This window comes from Mus musculus, chromosome 12 (assembly GCF_000001635.26).
Source record: "Mus musculus strain C57BL/6J chromosome 12, GRCm38.p6 C57BL/6J".
Lineage (NCBI taxonomy): Eukaryota > Metazoa > Chordata > Mammalia > Rodentia > Muridae > Mus > Mus musculus.
In genome coordinates, this window is record NC_000078.6 from 103,996,201 (window position 1) to 104,013,799 (window position 17,599).

General features: G+C 46.4%; 1 protein-coding gene across 3 annotated transcripts; it reads right to left on the reverse strand.

The window, feature by feature from the left end:
• Positions 1 to 414: 414 nt before the first annotated feature.
• Serpina9 (serine (or cysteine) peptidase inhibitor, clade A (alpha-1 antiproteinase, antitrypsin), member 9) lies at positions 415 to 17,452 on the reverse strand. Of its 3 annotated transcripts, none has more exons than NM_001361910.1 (5): positions 17,408 to 17,452; positions 12,059 to 12,708; positions 5,027 to 5,300; positions 1,921 to 2,068; positions 415 to 991 (listed from the first exon to the last, which is right to left on the reverse strand). In NM_001361910.1, the coding sequence occupies exons 2-5, from the start codon at positions 12,690 to 12,692 to the stop codon at positions 791 to 793; spliced, it is 1,257 nt and encodes a 418-aa protein (NP_001348839.1). In that variant the 5' UTR covers positions 12,693 to 12,708; positions 17,408 to 17,452; the 3' UTR covers positions 415 to 790. The 3 variants fall into 3 exon arrangements, with proteins under 3 accessions (NP_001348839.1, NP_082273.1, NP_001348841.1); NM_027997.3 differs by having other exon boundaries at positions 17,403 to 17,452; NM_001361912.1 differs by having other exon boundaries at positions 17,264 to 17,452.
• Between the last annotated feature and the right edge of the window lie 147 nt (positions 17,453 to 17,599).

The following is a 17,599-nucleotide window of genomic DNA, read 5'->3' on the forward strand; positions in this document are numbered from 1 at the left end:
CACACAATGCTCCAGTCGTAGGGCCTTCCCACTGCCCCTCCCATGCCTCTCCTATGAGTGTCCCCACTATCCTACACAGCTTTTATGACACTTACCCTAATTTGTTACAACCTCTTTGTGCACATTTCCTCGATATTGAATGTGCTCTCTCTCTCCCTCTCCCTCTCCCTCTCCCTCTCCCTCTCTCTCTTGCTCTCTCTCTCTCTCTCCCTCTCCCTCTCCCTCTCCCTCTCCTAGACCCAGCATGCCAGGAGCCATTGAAGAGCTCAACTGAGCAAATGAGAGTATGAATCCACCACATACCTACCGCAATGTCACCACTGAATGTCACCCAGCCACTCAGAAGTGGGCAATCCCTCGTTTTCAGCTTAGGGCCCTGGTGATGGGGGAGGAAGGGGGGGGTCTGTTACCACTGAGTCCACATTTCAGGTTTATTGAATGCAGTGCTGGGAGCCAGCCATAAAAGCAAAGGTACTGAGTCCTGTGTGTCATCATTTCTAAGAGCTCCCTGGAACTCTTAGAATGGAGCCCTGCCTGACCTGCCACATTCCAGGAAAAGGCTTTATGGGAAAACAGGTGGGAGGGGCCACTGGCAGGGTGACCAGGCCCTGCTGTCTCTTCTATGATTGGGCCCCATTGTGCTAATCCTTAGGGACAACAGGCTCCTGTTGGAGTCAAGGGGGCCTCAAGCAAGGAAGCGAGACTTGATGTCACCCTGCAATCGTCTTCCAACACACACCTATTTCTTGCGCATGATCAGTGTGAGACCAGCCAACAGTTCATCTCCAACCTACATCTTCCTGGGGTTTTCAACTTTCCCTAGAAAGAGAACAGATTCTGTGTTTTTATCTAGAAGTAGAATCAGGAAGGGTTCCTTGAAGGCAATGATAGAAGACGGGGTGTCCCTTGAGCGGACTATAAGTTTGGTGGTGGTGGCTGCCGCGGCTTCTGTCCCCTCCTCGCTGACGTCCAGCACAGCCTTGTGAGCAGCCTGTAAATGGGAGGACAGGTGTCAGCGGATCCCAGAGAAACTGTGTCCTGAGCCTTCTGCTACCAAAGGCTGATGCTGTTTTCTCTTCTAGGGAAGAGGCTCTCAGACTGTGACAATGGCCAAGATACACCATGGGCTGGGAACTGCCTTGAGGACAGCTTTTCAGGTGCATAGGAGTGTTCTCAGTGGGTAAAGCTCTATTGGGCTCATTATGTCCCATGGGGGACCTCTCAGTCTTTTTTTCCCTGGGACCAATGACAAAAATGTCCTCAGAACAATATCTGACCACCATTGTCAAATTAACACATAAGTAAACATATAAATTAACCAGATAAAAAACCTGACGAGTATGGACTTGGATGTGGATAGAAGCTAGACAGACAACCCATTAAATGAAGAGACTTTCTGTGCGGCATGAGGACATGGGACACCGATTAGACTACCAGGCTAAGCGATTTCAGATGCAACAATTGCTGTATCACGCGGGAATTGAATTCAATAATTTCTCACGAGGACCAAAATATCTGGCTTTTAGCTCCTTCCCTCCCCCTTTAGGACAAAAGCCACATCCGCAGGTCCAAAAGACACCTGAGCAGCAGCTGCCTAACAGCTGTTTGGGAATTCAATGATGGTGGGGAAGGAAGAGATGTTAGATGCCTATCTGTTCTTCCAATTCAGGCATGTGGCAACTGTGTTGCTTGCTAGGAACAGACCTGCTTTTAAAAGAAGCACAGATTATTTTCTTGAAGGGATATTATGTGGGTCTGTGAGTCAGGTGGCCCAGGCCTGGCAGCCACAAGACTTGGCCTTTCCTTTGGCTGTTAAACACCTCACCCTCTCCAGACTGTGATCTTCGCAGTAAGATGGGAGTCCTTTTTTAGTTGTGCCTTCTGGTGTGGACTTTCTCGCACACATCTCCATCAGTTTACCTTAGAAACCTGCAGGAAGTGTGTCTTTGTAATTCCGGAGAAGTCAGCGTTTGAGTTAAAGGCATCGCGGATTCCCATCTTGGGGAGGATGGTTTCCAGGTTGTAGGAAGCAGAGATGGAAAATTTTGGAATGAACACCTTGATCCATCTATGGAGAATAAAAAGGGAAGAGACAAGGTTAGGATATCCCCATCTCTACTTCCATGTGGCACTACTGGAGGGTGCTTTCTCCAGCCCTGTTACTGAGTGCCAGAGAAGTCCACTGACTCCGGTCCCAAAGCACCAGGCTGCTCTGTCTCTGAGCCTCCCAGATAAGCAAGCTCATCTCTGGGGATCGGAATAAAACATAGGGATCCTATAATCAAGTAAAGACCGGAAGTGAGATGATCAATCAGCATGGGTACCACAGCAGACACCAGTGGGGACATCAGGAAGTGATGGTAGCAGCCACATCACCTGGCCCTGTCTAGAGGGACTTCCTGATAATCTCTCAGGGTGACAAAACCCCACAGAGTGTTGTACCATGCTGGGAATATACCTACATATACCCTGTCCAATATGCTTGCCACTGTGCTACTGAATAATTTGACACTTGCCTATAGAAAAAAATGAGTTAAGCTCTTATTTTAATTAATTCATTTGTTATACTGATTGATTGATGGGGCTCAGTGTCACATGTGTGCAAGGTTGTGTGTATGTGTTTGTGTGTGTGTGTGTGTGTGTGTGTGTGTGTAGTGTGTGTGTCTCTCTAGGTGTGTGTAGGGTGTGTGTGTCTATGTGTATGCATTTGTGTTTGTGTGTGTGTGTGTGTTTGTGTGGTGGACAACCTTTGGGAGTCAGTCTTCTCCTTCTAAATTGTGGATCCTGAGGTTCAAAGTCAGGTTGTCTGGCTTGGAAGGCAGAATCTGTACCCACTGAGCCATCTCACTGTCCTTAATTTTATTCCATTTTACTAAATTTAAATATGGAAGACTACTTGTGGCCAGAGGCTACCACATTGGTCAGCACAAACCTACAGCTTGGCATGTTTTCTTCCTCTGTCATGGCTTTCCTACCCCAGAGCAAACGCCTTTCATCTATTGAGCAGTTACCATGGGCTGCTCTCCTGGGCACATTCAATAGCATTTCTCTTATTTTAAAAGATGGTTAGGCTTAATTGTAGTGCTTTGTCTATGTTTATTTGCTCAGCTGCTCACAGAAAGAAAAACCCAAGACCCTGGAGAGATACCTCAGTCCTCATCTGACAAACCTCTCTGACATTTAGTACCACAGACAACTCCTTTTCTGTTCTCCTGGGCACCTCTGGGTTTGCTGGCTCCCTCTGTGTTCTGCCTTCCTGTGACCTCCAGAAGGCATTGTCTTTCTCCTTCACCTGGTACCAGTGCAGCGGGAGAGGAGAAGAAACCCTGACAAGCCTGCAAGCCTCTTGAGTCTCCACCTTCCGCCTCTGTCAGTGCTGTGCCTCTATCAGAAGCACCCCACCACCACCACCACCACAGCCTCTATGTCTTCATGTCCCCCCTGAGGCAGGTAACACAAAGGGAACAGCTTGGAATCCATTTGATCTGAGCTGTGCACACTACCCCTCCAGACAATGTTGGCCACCCGGGAACGCCAAGCTGCACAAAGATGCACATGTACTTGCGTTAATCAATGGAGTAATTTACTTCTCTTAAAAATTCCTTGGTAACGTGTCCTAGAACACAATCAGGAATTGTGTGTGGGCAATGGACCATCTGGCTGAGGCTGCTTCGGGTGCGCATGCAATAAGGCAAATTATGTGAGCTTTTAGGGAGAACTCCGTATTTACCATCTTATTCTGTGCATCACTGTGTGTGCATGTGGTCACAACAAGATGCATGATTAGAAGGTCGTGAGCAGCAAACAGATGACTGATGACACGGCCTAACCTATCAATCAAAACAGAGAACCACCCTTGCTCTGCCCTTAGTACCCAACCTCCTCCTCTTGAGCCTCGTAAAAGGGAGCCCCAAACAATAATTGGGACCTTGGAGAAGCCTCACTTGTGTGGTCCATTAGTAATCTTGCCACCCCGTTTCTTTTTGATCTGCATTATCATTTTGCCTTGGAAGAAGTTTTCTTGCTGTTTTGAAATCTGTTTTGTCTTGTATCCCATTGGAATAAAAAGCCAGGAGGCTGGAAATACCCAGCCCACCTCCCATGTCCATCCCCGTGGCTGGTGTCATCGCTGCACCCTTGATGTATTCCTCAGATGAAAGCAGGCTTCCTCTGTTCACAAGCTCCTGGGTACTTTACCTGCCCTTCCCAGGCATTGGTCCTCATCTTCCTTAAATGACTACTGTTCTAAACCTCATCTTTCCTTTCCTCTTAGATGACAAACACGGAGGATGATGAAGATGCCACGGAGTCATGTGAAGAGACTAAAAATAAATATTCAATAATCTTCCATATCACATGATCAATCTCCTTATACTCTCTACAATATTTGCAGTGCTAACAACATGGCTGTTATTAGGCACTTACTACCTCCCAGGTACTCCCTACCACTTTCTAGGGAGTAATGCAGCTTCAGCAACCTCTACCTTCAGTGACTCAGCAACCTCTACCTTCAATGACTCAGCAACCTCTACTTTCAGTGACTCAGCAACCTCTACCTTCAATGACTCAGCAACCTCTACCTTCAATGACTCAGCAACCTCTACCTTCGATGACTCAGCAACTTCTACCTTCAGTGACTCAAAAGGGGTTATCCCTCAGCTTCCTGTTCCGGTCACCATGCCTATCACTTTGAGCCTACACTCTAAGTCATGGCAGACTTTCATCCTCTGGGCGTGTAAGTCAAAGTAAGTTTTTTCCTCCTTAAGTTGCCTTTGGTTGGTGCTTTGTCCCAGTGACAGAAAAGTAGCCAGTGCCTGTTTCCATCTGGGAAGATGGAAGAAGATGATGAGGAAATTGTGTGTGTACCAGGTGATGGTGACATTCATATGGTACTGTGTGGACACAGTACCAACATCATCATCCGGCAGGCAGAGGAGGCTTGGTCCACAGGAGTTATCACTGAAGCTACCAGCACATTCCCCATCCTCGGATGAACAGCTCCCTACAAGCTGACAGTGATGCTTACCTTTTCTGGAGTGAGCGGCTCCACTTCCTTAGCCTCCTGGCAGACAGACTTTTCTCCAGCTGCCTCATCTTGCCCTTGCCAGGGAGGACAAAGAAGGCCACAGCATCTCCCCTGTAGTCCATCTGCAGAATAGAGCAGCCTAGCTCCTTGTCCACTCCAAAAGCAAACGACTCGGTCTGGTGCATCATGGGAACATGTACAGTGGTGCCCTTGCTCAGGAGGAATGGGAAGCTCTTGTTTGTGTTTGCAGTACTAAAAGGCTGGGTCCAGTTGGCTTAGCATGGAGAGAGAAGAGAAGGTTTACATCAGTGCAAAAGGGGGGAGGGCTGAAGTCAGTGCAGAAGAGGAGGGCGCTTTACAACCCTGAAAGCTGCAAGGTAAAAACAGGCAGAAGAGGACCTATAAAAACTCAATTTTCCATAAAAACCACGATAACTAGCTTTGCAAGGCCCAGACTTTGATCCCAAACCCATACATGTATACTTACTACAAATACCACACCATATATCCCCCAACACACACATATGTACATAATATACATCTCACATACACACATACCTATAACATACATACACCACGCACAAACCCTTTACACACACACCGTACCATACACACACTCTATACCACACATAACACACACATACACATATATATATGTATGTGTGTGTGTATGTGTACATATATGTATATATGTATACATAACACATGTTCACACCATACTTTACACTACACATAGAGAAGGAGAGAGAGAGACAAACATGTGTATCACATATATCACACATTCACTCCTCGCATATACATAACACACATACACTACTTACATATACATACCATACACATATACCACCTGCACACACAAACACATAAACACATACCATATATGTACTTGCATACCCACTCAAATATACCATACATACCACATATCCCCACTACTACATGGACTTTCACACACACAACATACTATGTATACCCCCACAGACCATATACACTTGCAAATATACAATAAATATTACACCACATATGCACACACACACACCAAACACTACACTCACACCATACACACACTTGCATACATATAAACACACACACACACACATACACATTCCTGCCAACAGTGGTCAAAATCAATTCCTTTAGAACTCTGAAAATCCTCAGATTCTTACAGCTGAGAAACAAGATATTAAAGAAAATAAACTGGGTCTCGTTAGAAGTGGTAAAGTTTGTGGCATTCCAACAGGCTTGAGTACCACACCTCATTCTTCCTTCTGTATGGTCTTGGAAAATCACAGCCCACATTTGCAGTGATATCCAGATGGGGCTGGAATACTCTAAAGACTCATTCTCAGGCCATACATAGTGGCTCACACTTGCAATACCAGAACACGGGAGGCCAAGCCTGGAAGATTGTGAGTTTGAGGCTATCTTAGGCTACACAGAGAAAGCATATCTCAAAACAAAAATAGTCCTAGACTCATTCTCAAGGAATTGTCTTTATCTGACCTGCCTCCTGCAACACCAGGAGAATGACTTATAAAAGCCGCCAGTATTTAATCTGACTTGGGGTTCAGCCAAGGCAAATATCATCTCCCCGAGGACATTTGCCAAGACAAGCAGGCGGAACTCTGAAACACCTCCAGCAATGCATAACAGTCAAGACAAATAATGCACTAACCGCACTGCTTAGGAGGGCAAACAGAAAACAGGAGGAAGGTTCTGTCAGCAAAATTGACCAAGCAAGTCCCTCTGCATAGCCACCCTTCTCTAAACATGGTCCCAGTCAGCCGTGGTGACCCAAGGAGAGGCCATTCAAGGCAAATGGCTGAGTCGTAATGGGGAGTCTCCCCTCACAACCGATTGAAGTACACTCGGTGCCTACTGTCTTCTACCCAGAGGTGTGGGAGTGTATTTCATATGCAACGAGTGTCCTCACTTCCTGGCTGGAGGATGGGTAAGAGATAAGATGGCAGAGAGATAAACAAATAAATAGCTAAAGAATCAAATGTTTACAGGAGATTTGGAAACCTCCCCCATATCTCAACACAAAGAGGCCCCAGACATGAGTAAAGCTGTAGGCAGCTTGGAAACTATCTGGGCGATTCAGAGCTCTCACTGACAGCTGGCCTGGGGGGTGCACAGACAGAAAATAAAGGGTGAGTCAAAATTACAGACTTCGAGCAGAGTGTGGATGGCAAGTCATAATACACACAGTGATCCTCTACAAATATTGGGAGATCTGCCAGCTAAGAAGACGTCTGTGACTTTAAAGAATCCATTCTGAAGAAACAGGAAGCTACAGGTTGCTCCAATGAACAGCAACGACTAATCCTCTGAAGGGGAAGTAGTTCATGTCTAGAATAGATTTACATTATTAACAACATACCAAGGGTCTAGAGAGATGGCTCTAAGGTTAGGAACTCTCACTGCTCTTACAGAGGACTCAGTTCAGCTCCCAGATTACAACTGCCTGTAGCTCCAGTTCCAGGGGATCTGATGTCCTCTTCCATAGGCAGCCATAAATACACAACACACGATACACATGTGCTTACACACAGCTAAAATAAATAATTTAAATGTTTTAAAGAAAGCAAACAAAAAAAATCGATATGAAAAGAAACAAGAAAATATGCCCCCAAACTTTAGGGGGTGGGGAGCACGTGTTCCTCAGGAGAGCCAGATATGGGCCTCATTAATCAAACGTGTCAAAGCAGCTATTTTGAACATCCTCAAGGAGCTTTTAAAAAAAACTGTATTTAATAAGCTTTTGCTTGCAGTTAGAAAAATGATTCGAAGTCATCGAGTAGAATTGGAAGATATGGTAGCAGAAATGAAAGTTTCACTTGAGAGACTCAGCAGCAGATGAGAGCTAACAGAAGACAATAAACACTGAGCTAGAAAATGTATTGATAAGTCTGTAATATGAGGAGTACTGAGACAAAGATGGAGGAAGATGAAAAGCTGGGATATACCCTCAGGCAGAGCAATACACACATGGTGGAACTCCCAAAAGCAGAAGAAAGGAATGAGAGAGGGAGGGCCATCACGGGAAGAAGCAACCATTCAGAAACCCCCAAAACTCGGTTTATAGAAACTTTCCGACGCAGTTAAGGATTCCATACCTAGAGGTATCATAATCAGTAAGAAGGCCTAAAGAAGAAACTTCACATGTGAGACGACCTCAACACCATGAGCAGATGGTTTCTTATCAGAAAATACAAGTCTTGAACAGCAGCAGGACCAAAGGAAAGCAAGTGAGCTTTTGCCAGTGCTAGAGGCCTCTGTGGTCAGGATGGGACAGTAACTGGGATTCACTCCAGCAAAGGAAATGATGGTGTGAAACATGGGAGACAGCGTGTGTGATTTGGAGGTAGTGGTACACACTATAATTCCAGCACTTGGGGGCAGAGGCAGAGAGCTTGCTGTAAGTTCAAGTCCAGTTTGATGGAGAAGGCAAGTTCTTGACTATAGAGTGAGACGTTGCCCCTAAATAAAGAAGAAATCTAGACAAACAGGTCTTCCTGTTATGTTGTCCTCTCTGAGGCTGGAGAGATGGCTCAGCTTTCCAGCACACTGATTGCTCTTGCTGAGGACCCTGGTTCTGTTCCCAGCACCTACATGACACCTCACGACTGAATATAACTCCAGTTCCGTGGGATCTGGCGCCCCCTTCTGGCTTCTACAGGCACAGCACACTGTGGTGCACATGCATGCAGACACTCATACACATAACATAAAACAAATTCCTTTTAAAACAAAATTAATTGATCATAATAAATCTATATTGTTGAGCACACATGTGCAGAAGTAAGAATTATGACAACGACATTAGAGAGAAGGAAGAAATGTAACCACTGATTAAAAATTTTACAACTATTGGAATCATGATTGGAATCAACATGAACTACATTAAAATCCCATGCCAATTGCAATCCCCAGGTCAACCCTAGGAAAGTAAAGTGAGAGTGAAAGAAAAATGAATTAAAAGCTTGGAAAATGTAAACTCGAAAACATTTCAACAGAAAGAATGGCAATATGGAGACACAGAGAAAGAAAAGCAGAGAAGATAAACAGACACTAGCAGTGAAGTGACAACCAGTGAGGTGTACCCTATCTTCCGTACGAATATATTCAGCTTTGCAACTGAAAGCTGAGATGGAAAGAACGAGCTTAAAATTTTACTGTCCAGAGATAGACTGTTTACAGAGCCAATAAGCCCAAGGAAAGATGGAAAACACCATCAGTCATTAGGGAATGCAGAGCGAAACCATAACGAGTCACCACTGCTCAGCACCATGGCTGTCATCAGAAAGATGGATAATAAGAAATACTAGGGCTGGTGCAATGGCTCAGTAGACAAAGGTGCCTCTGGCCAAGCCTAACAACCTGAGTTCAATTCTTGGTGATGGAAGAAGAGAACTACTCCTATATGTTGTCTTTTGATACATGCACGCACACACATGTATGCATGCACGCACGCACGCGCACACACACACATGCATGTGCATTCACGCATACACACACAAACTAAATAAGTAAACTAAAATTTAGAAAAAAAAGCAATAGCGGTGAGAACATGAAAAAGACTGGATCCCTGTGCCACTGTTGCTGTCAGCTCTGCAGACACAGCTCCCAGCTTCTTAAAGTCGAGAGTGGAATTACCATATGACCAAGCAGTCTTTCTCCTGGGTGCACACTTAAGAGGCTCAAAACAACATCCACACCAAATGAATGTTCACTAATGTCACAGTAAGGTATTCACAGTAGCCTGAAGTAAAATCAGCCTGCATACCCACCATCTGACACACAGTGTTGCCTGTCCAGATAACTATTTTACTGCTATTATGAAGGAGAGATGGGAGCTAGCTCACATGTTTGGATCCAAGCCTTGCAGGAGCAATGTCCAGCTTCAGTTCACGGTGTCAGATTAGCATTTAGCAATGAGAACAAAGAATAGAAAAGAAAGGAAAAGTACAGAAAAGAGAAACTGGCTAGAAAAAGACTGACTTCTGATAAATGTTAGACAGTATGCATGAACCTTAGCTACACACAAAAGCAGGGGATGACATGGCCTGGAATCCTATCTCAATTGCCATTTAGACACATGAATTGCCTAACAAAGGCAAGTTGCAGAGACACAGAGTAGATTACTGGTCTACAGTGGGGAAGAGCAGGGATTGTGGGAGGGAGCTCATTTTCTTGAGGAGATGGAGTCTTCCTTCTGAGGAGGAAAATGAGCTTTGGAATTACAGAAATCCACCTTCAAATCTGAGGCTCATTTGGGTTCAGAACAGTGTTCTTCAATACACCGTCCTAGCAAACAGCAAAGGATTAACCTGGCGGTTCTCAACCTTCCTGATGTTGCTACCCTGTAATACCATTCCTCATGCTGTGGTGAGCCCTGGCCATACAGTTACTTCACTGCTACTTCACAACGGTAATTTTGCTACTGTTATGAATCGTAATGTAGATATTGATATGCAGGGCATCTAATATGCAACTCCTATGAAAGGGTCATTTGACTCCCCCCCCAAGAGGTTGTAACTCAGAAGTTGAGGACCTCTGCTCTAGACAGACATGCGTAACAGTCATCAGCTTGTCTATGCTTCCAATCACAGTGCAGCCTTGTTGAAGATGCCAGCAAAACTGAAGACCCTTTAACACTTGGACACTTTAAAACAGCCTTGTGTTGTGCATACGGCTTTAGAAATAAACCAAAACAGGATAATATATAGCAAATGAAGGTATCTCATCAACAAAGGAAAGCAGGCCAGTTTTCTTGCCCTCTTATTTTCTGTTTGGAGGATGCATGGGTAGATGGCTAGACAGATCAATGGACTGGATTGGTTAATAGGAAAATGGATGTGTGGGTGAATAGCTGATTGGATGGACTGGAGGTTGGGAAGATGGGAGGATGGAGGGAAGGAAGGAACCATGACACAGTGGCACACAGTCACTTCAGGCATGGTCCTGTGAGGCTGTGTGTGCTTAGTGATTGCCCAGGCAAGAGGCAGAGACCAGCCCAGAGTGGACACTTAGCCCTTGGCAGATCTTTCTCAGAAACACACTTAGGACTGTGAAACAAGAAAGGGGCATAGGTAGACCCCAAACTCAGGGTAATGTGCCTTCAAAGCTGATACTCATTTGGCTTCAGATCATTGTCCTTCATGACAGTAGCTTTGTATCAGCAAAGCTCTAAACAGATATGTGTGACAGAGCAGTTTGTCTACACTTCCAAATCTTTAAAACTATTCTCACCATTGGCTGGAATTTTAAAATGACCAGACAGGGCCTGGTGTGTCACTGCTGTGAAATGTCCAGGAAGTAGTATAACTGTCAATGCCAAAATACAAGTTCTTTTCTTCTCAATAGTTCCAGAGGACAGTTCGAGGCCCTCCTTGCTTAGCAGAGTTCTTTAGGACAGCCCCTTGCTTCATGCTAACGCAGAGATAAATGAGGCCCCATATTAATTAATGAATGGCAGCTAGAAAGAAGGAAAAGAAGACAGCCAAGAATGTACAGGTAGCTACTTGCAACGCTGATGAGGACTCAGACACACCCTGCTGTCTAGACCTTGTTGTACACACCTGTTTCCTTGATTACACAATACCCAAAGGAAAAGAAATGTAAATCAGGGGTGGGCTGGGGTCGTGTCTCTGTTGATGGCAGAGGTGTGTAGCTTGCACAAAGCCTTGGGTTCAGTCCCCACTGCATCGATGGGATATGGTGAACACACTTATAACCCCAGCTCTAAGGAGATGGAGGCAGGAGAATCAGAAGTTCAAGGCCATCCTCCGCTGCATGGCTTGATAGAGGCCATCTTGAAATGCATTAAGACCCTACTCAACAATCAAACCAAAAATATCCAAGTACATAAAAAGGGAAGGAAAGGGTAAACGAAAAGAAAAGAAAAGAAAAGAGAAGAGAAGAGAAGAGAAGAGAAAAGAAAAGAAAAGAAAAGAAAAGAAAAGAAAAGAAAAGAAAAGAAAAGAAAAGAGAAATGAAGGAAAGAGAAAGAGAAGGGCAAAGCAACCTCACCTTTAAAGAAGATGTGGTTCACCAGGACCATGGCTGTCTGAGAGTCAAGGTCTTGGATTACATCCACCACCTTCCCTTTGGTCTCCTTTTCCACATAACTGTTGATCTGGGCCTGGGCGGTGGCAGCATTTGAGAAGTCTTCAGAAAAGACTTTTGCCCCGTAAAGCTTCTTGACCCTGTCCAGAAACGTGGCCTGCAGCTGTAGCTCCTTCCTGATGAAGAGGACGCTGCCCATCCGCAATTCCCGGCCTTGGTGGCACTTGTTTAGTGAGCGGACGAGGTACTCGAAGCCCATGTGGATGGTGGGCTCCGAAACCCACGTGAAGTTGAAGCCAAGAGTCCGGAGGATCTGTGTCTTGGTGGCTGAGCGGGCCCCTAGGGACAGCATGGCCAGGGAGGTAGAGATACTCACAGGAGAAAAGAGGATATTCTGACCTGGGTTTTCCTGAGCCAGCCTCTGGTACAGGAGGAAGGAGAATCTGGTGTTGCTGGGAGACACCTGGGAGGCCGGGTTTTTCTTCATAGAGGGAAGGTGGGAGGACTCTTGGTTGTAGGGATTGGATGACAACATGCAGAATATTGGAGCACAGAAGCCAACCAATAGGAGAACTCGGTAAAAGGAAGAAGAGCCCATTTGGAAGGAAGGGAGTCTGTAAAATAGAAGGGACCCATTGTCAGGAGGTAAGCTCAGGGACCAGGTGGGGGACCTCCCATTCTTCTCTGGAGTCTCCCTTGAGCCTCACAGAAACTCTGTGAAGCAGGAGTGTGTATATTCTGATCCTACAATGAGCAATAAGGTCTTATGAAGGTGTGGTTGTGTAACTTGGCATGGGTCACAGGTGAGGCTGATGCTAACTGGGATACCAGCCAGGGCTCTGTTCCGACCCCTGGGCTTTTTACGACTTCTTATTTCCTCCATGTATGGTTAAAACTATGAAGAACGAGAAAGCATGTTGTCTTGGGGTCACAAGGACCACAATTCTGATCCTCAAAGTCAGAAGTGGCTTCCAGCCCTTAGATCTACCCATCTGTTCCTGTCGATGTGCACTTCCATCATATACATGCCTCTGAAAACATGGAAATCAGAGCTTGGGGCTGCAGTTCAGTTGGTAGGATGTTTACCTAGCCTGCACTAAGCCTTGGGGTCCTATCTCAGCACCATGTAAGCTGAGCATGGTGGCAAACACCTGCAACCCAAGCATTGCTGGGCGGTAGAAGTAGGAAGATCAGAAATTCAAGGTTATCCTTCACTACCTATGGGTTCAAATCCAGCCTAGGCTCCATGAGACCTTGTTTCCCCCAAAAGACAGAAGGCCAACTTGTAGTTGCAGCACCCAGGAACTAGAAGCAGAAGCAAGTGGATCTCTGTGAAGTTGAGGCCAACCTGGTCTACAAAGCGAGTTCCAGGCCAGCCAAAGTTATATAGTTAGACTCTGTCTGAGCAAGAAACAGGCATTTGTGATAGGGTAGGCCTGTATCCCAGAACTGGGGTGGGGGTAGAGGTGCTAAGGATCATGAGTTCATGCCAAGCTGGCTACATAGGGGGACTCAGAAACCAAAGAATACAATAAATAAAGGACATGGACAGGTTTAACTCACAGTGACAGCAGGTGACCTATAGAAAATACAAGTGAGCTGTGGACAGCCTGTCTTGTGAGCACCTTATCTGACAGTGTTTTGAACAGTTGGCCATCTGTGGTTGGCCACTCCTGATTGTTACACTGAAGGGTTACAGTTTGTTTACATAACAAGTTGAGTTACAGAGCACTCTGTATGGAAAAACATTTAGGCCAAACTTAATTCCCTTTAACACTTTGACCCCCACTCCTTGACTGTCCCTCCTAGAAAGACACTCCAAGGTCTTTCTAGTGGAGGCTTGGGAGACGGAGTGGGTAGCCCCTGCTGGGGCCAGCTGCTCAAAACACCAGGAAGCTCCAACTTTCAAGAGCTATCTGTTCTGTGTTTCCCATCTCAACCCCTTCCTCTCCCTCTCTTTTTCTTCCCTCCCTTCTCTTAGTTTGAGACCGAATCTGGCTATGGAGCTCAGGCTTGCCTGGAGTTCTTAGCAATCCTTCTACCTCCACCCTCCAGGGGCTGAGATGATAGGTAGGTACCACCATGACTCGTAGCTGTAGAACTCTGTATGACTTCTGATCTCAGACTGCTGCCTCATCCTCTTATTATAAAGCAGGTAAAGATCTGCAAACCTAGGGCTTGGCCAGGAAAGTGTTTGCCTTGCAAACAGGAGGACCTGAGTTCAATTCCCATGCCCGGCTTAAAAAGCTTGGCATATTGATGTGACCTTGTAATCCCTACTTCAGAAAGGCAGAGAGAGACTCGCAGAATCCTGGGGCTTGCTGGTCAACCAGTCTACCCTTCCTGATGGACTCAGTATCAGCAACAGACACTGTTTCAAAAGTAAGGTAGATGGAACCACTCATGAGGTGATAACCAAGATTGTCCTCTGACCTTCCAATGCATGGGAACACACACACACACACACACACACACAGAGAGAGAGAGAGAGAGAGAGAGAGAGAGAGAGAGAGAGAGAGAGAGAGAGAGAGAGAGAGAGAGAGAGAGAATATGAAAAAAACAACCTGATCTGTTGCCATGTTCTCTTTCAACAAATCTACATAGCTGAGCGGCAGTAAGAAACTCCAGTAGAACAGGGCTGGGTCTACATCAGCTCTGACATGCATCATGAGCAAGGAACCTGTCCCTCAAGGAATCAGTTCTCAGATTTGGTTTTGTAAACAGGAGTCCAGCTTACATGTTGACCGATTGAGAGTGGCCCAGTAGGTGTTCAATGCATGGCTTCCACTGTTGCTACTGCTTTAACTGACACTGACAATTTGATTTAGGACAATTTTGTGCAGCCATCATTCTTGGCCTCCCAACCCTGTCCAGTTTCCAAATCACCCCTACACCATCTGTAAGGTTTCTGCCTTAACATACTTTTAAGGAGGTACTCTGGCCCTGTGTCTTGACTCTGAGGTTCTGTGAAGGATGAAGATAGTGGGCTGAAAGGCAGTGTGGGATCTGGGCCAAGATAAAGAGGAAAAGGAAACATCACATGTCCCAGCAAGTCATGAGCTTTAAACACTTTTCTAGAACAAGTGATAGAATTATTTCATCAGATGTGGGGAAGAGAAATGATAGGAGCCCCTGTGCTCAGAGTTACAAATATATCCACATAGTTCCTTGTCCGTGCCACACCTGACCTCGTGGGACAGCCAAACACTCCCCACAGCATCTGATGTGATACAACTTACAAGATCTACATGGAGAATCCTTTTACAAACTTCTGACTTGGCTTTGCAGCCTTGCATAGCCCTGTCTGGAACTGGGGACACCTCTAAGCCATACTTATAGACCTCACTTCTTGGCTTCTTATCAGTCTGCTCTGGGCTGAGCTTAAGGTGACCATGAGAGCTTTGTCTCTTTCAGCCCAGAGACCACACTATAGGGTGACAGCCCAGCTGCAAACTGAGCTCCAGAGCCCACTCTTTTCTCTCTTCTCCTCCTTCTCTCCTGCACTCTCATGATCTCTGTGACTCTGTCTTTCTCTGACTGTGTGCCCTTCAATGGAACATTCCCCAGAATCTTGACCATCTCTGCCTTCAGAGCCTCTTGGCAGTGTAGGCAAACACCCTCCAGTGGTTGGCCTTGCCCTCTACCTTCAGTTCCGATGCTCAGAGCTGCCCATCTGTTTGCCCATACTTGACAGTAATTGCCTTCTACTGTGATTTCCCTCCCATTAGCCTCTTGTCATTCCCCCTGCCCAGCAGTACCAGTTCACCTCCCCATCACCCCACTGTCCCCCATCGGACACAGAGGGTCTCTCTAATGGAAAGCAAGGTGATGTCTGCATAGCACTCAATGCTATATAAGGTCCAGGGACCTGAAGTAGCTGCTTCTTGCTTTATACTTGGAAGCAACAAAAAAGATTGTCCCTTGCTATTGATAACCATTAGAGAGGGGGTGAAGCTAAAGAAAGAGTATTGGTGTATACCGGGGAAGAAGCTGTCTCTGCCCCTGCTCTCAGGCCACACAGTGTAGAGCTGAGAGGAAGGAAATCAAGAGACCCTTCCTGAAAAGTATAGAATTCCCCAAGAACCCGGATCATTATAGTCTCTGAAAACAACTCCTGCCAAGGCTCATTCTGTCAATGTTCAAATCCATCCCCACTCCCTCCTCACTTGTCCAGAGGACAGATCCAGCATTCCCAGGGCAGTCCCAACTCTTATCTCTCTCCTAGGCCCGCCAAGCCTTCCCTCTTCCCTGCCCTGTTGTAGCACAGCTGTATGTGTGCACCCTGCCAGTGAGCTCCACCTGTTGGGGTGACAGGGGCCCCGTCTTTCCTGGGCTTGCCCAGTGGGGGCCCATCCCTCCCATTAGCCTGGCTTTTACCCCTCCCTCTATTGTCTCTCAGGGCTATTACCCAAATCCTGCTCCCCTGTCACTCGTCACACTACTGACAGGCCAGCTTCCTGATGCGGAGCTGCCATGTCACTCCCTAGTTCCTCAGAGTTCTCTCAGAGCTCAGGAGAGACAGGCAGGCTCCCATCATGTATGCTCCCTTTTCCACTGTGCCCAGTATCACCTGGAGGTTCTTGGCTACTGTGTTCTCCTCTAGGTGACCACAATTCCCAACCTCGGGTAGCTCCTGACCCGGCTTGGGTACAGAACATTCCGTCCAACAATACATACCCTTTCCCACCTGACGATTCAGCTTTTGTAAGATGCCCTAGCCTGGTGGCTCTTAGCCTGGCAGAGCCCATTTGTGTGCTTCCTCTTTGTCCAGCACACCTGGGGACATTGCCTTCATCCCTGGTCAATTTACTTTCCTACTGACTGAAGGAAGACATCTCTCCAATAGACCCGCATCCAGACATAGGACACATGCAGCCATTACACACACACACACACACACACACACACACACACACACACACACACACACACACACACACACACGTGATCACCCTCAGCCAGCCTTTCTTCCCACCTCACATCACAGACAGACCATCTTCAGCCTCCTATGGGAAAGGATGCTTTCTCTCCATCCCACTTGTCACCATCCCAGAACCTCCCATTCCATCTCCTGTCCTCAAAACTCTTTCTCCTCACCAGCATGGATATTGGCTTTAAACAAGCTTTAGAGTAGCCATAAGAACGAACCCACAATCAAAAGCCACCTACCCCTTTTGTCTGTTCTGCTGCCACCTTGTCCTTCCGCCAGTGTCCCTAACCCTGAACCGTCACTTTTAACTCACAGTCTGGCTCTTAACCAGAAAAACAGACCCAGATGTACAGCCATTGAGTGTGTCTGAGTGCTCACCTCACCTGCCTTCCCTGTAGGACAACAAGGGCGACCTCAGCTCCTGCTCCGCTCAGCCCTTAGGCAGCTGGATTTTGTTCAAACCTGTGCTCCTCCTCTTTTCCCTCCTCCCCTTAATGGGGTCCTGTCCTCCAGCTCATCCTTGTAAGCCAGCAGGCCTCAGCATCTGGCTGGCAGCTCTCACCTCTCTCCGACAG

What these genes read in the sequence shown, in the direction of transcription:
- Serpina9 (NM_001361910.1), bottom strand. Translation starts at nt 12,692, where the DNA reads ATGGGCTCTTCTTCCTTTTACCGAGTTCTCCTATTGGTTGGCTTCTGT. An exon ending in AGCCGCTCACTCCAGAAAAG is followed by an intron (nt 2,069 to 5,026) that starts GTAAGCATCACT and finishes TATTCTCCATAG; the next exon opens with ATGGATCAAGGTGTTCATTC. An exon ending in ACTTCCTGCAGGTTTCTAAG is followed by an intron (nt 992 to 1,920) that starts GTAAACTGATGG and finishes TCCCATTTACAG; the next exon opens with GCTGCTCACAAGGCTGTGCT.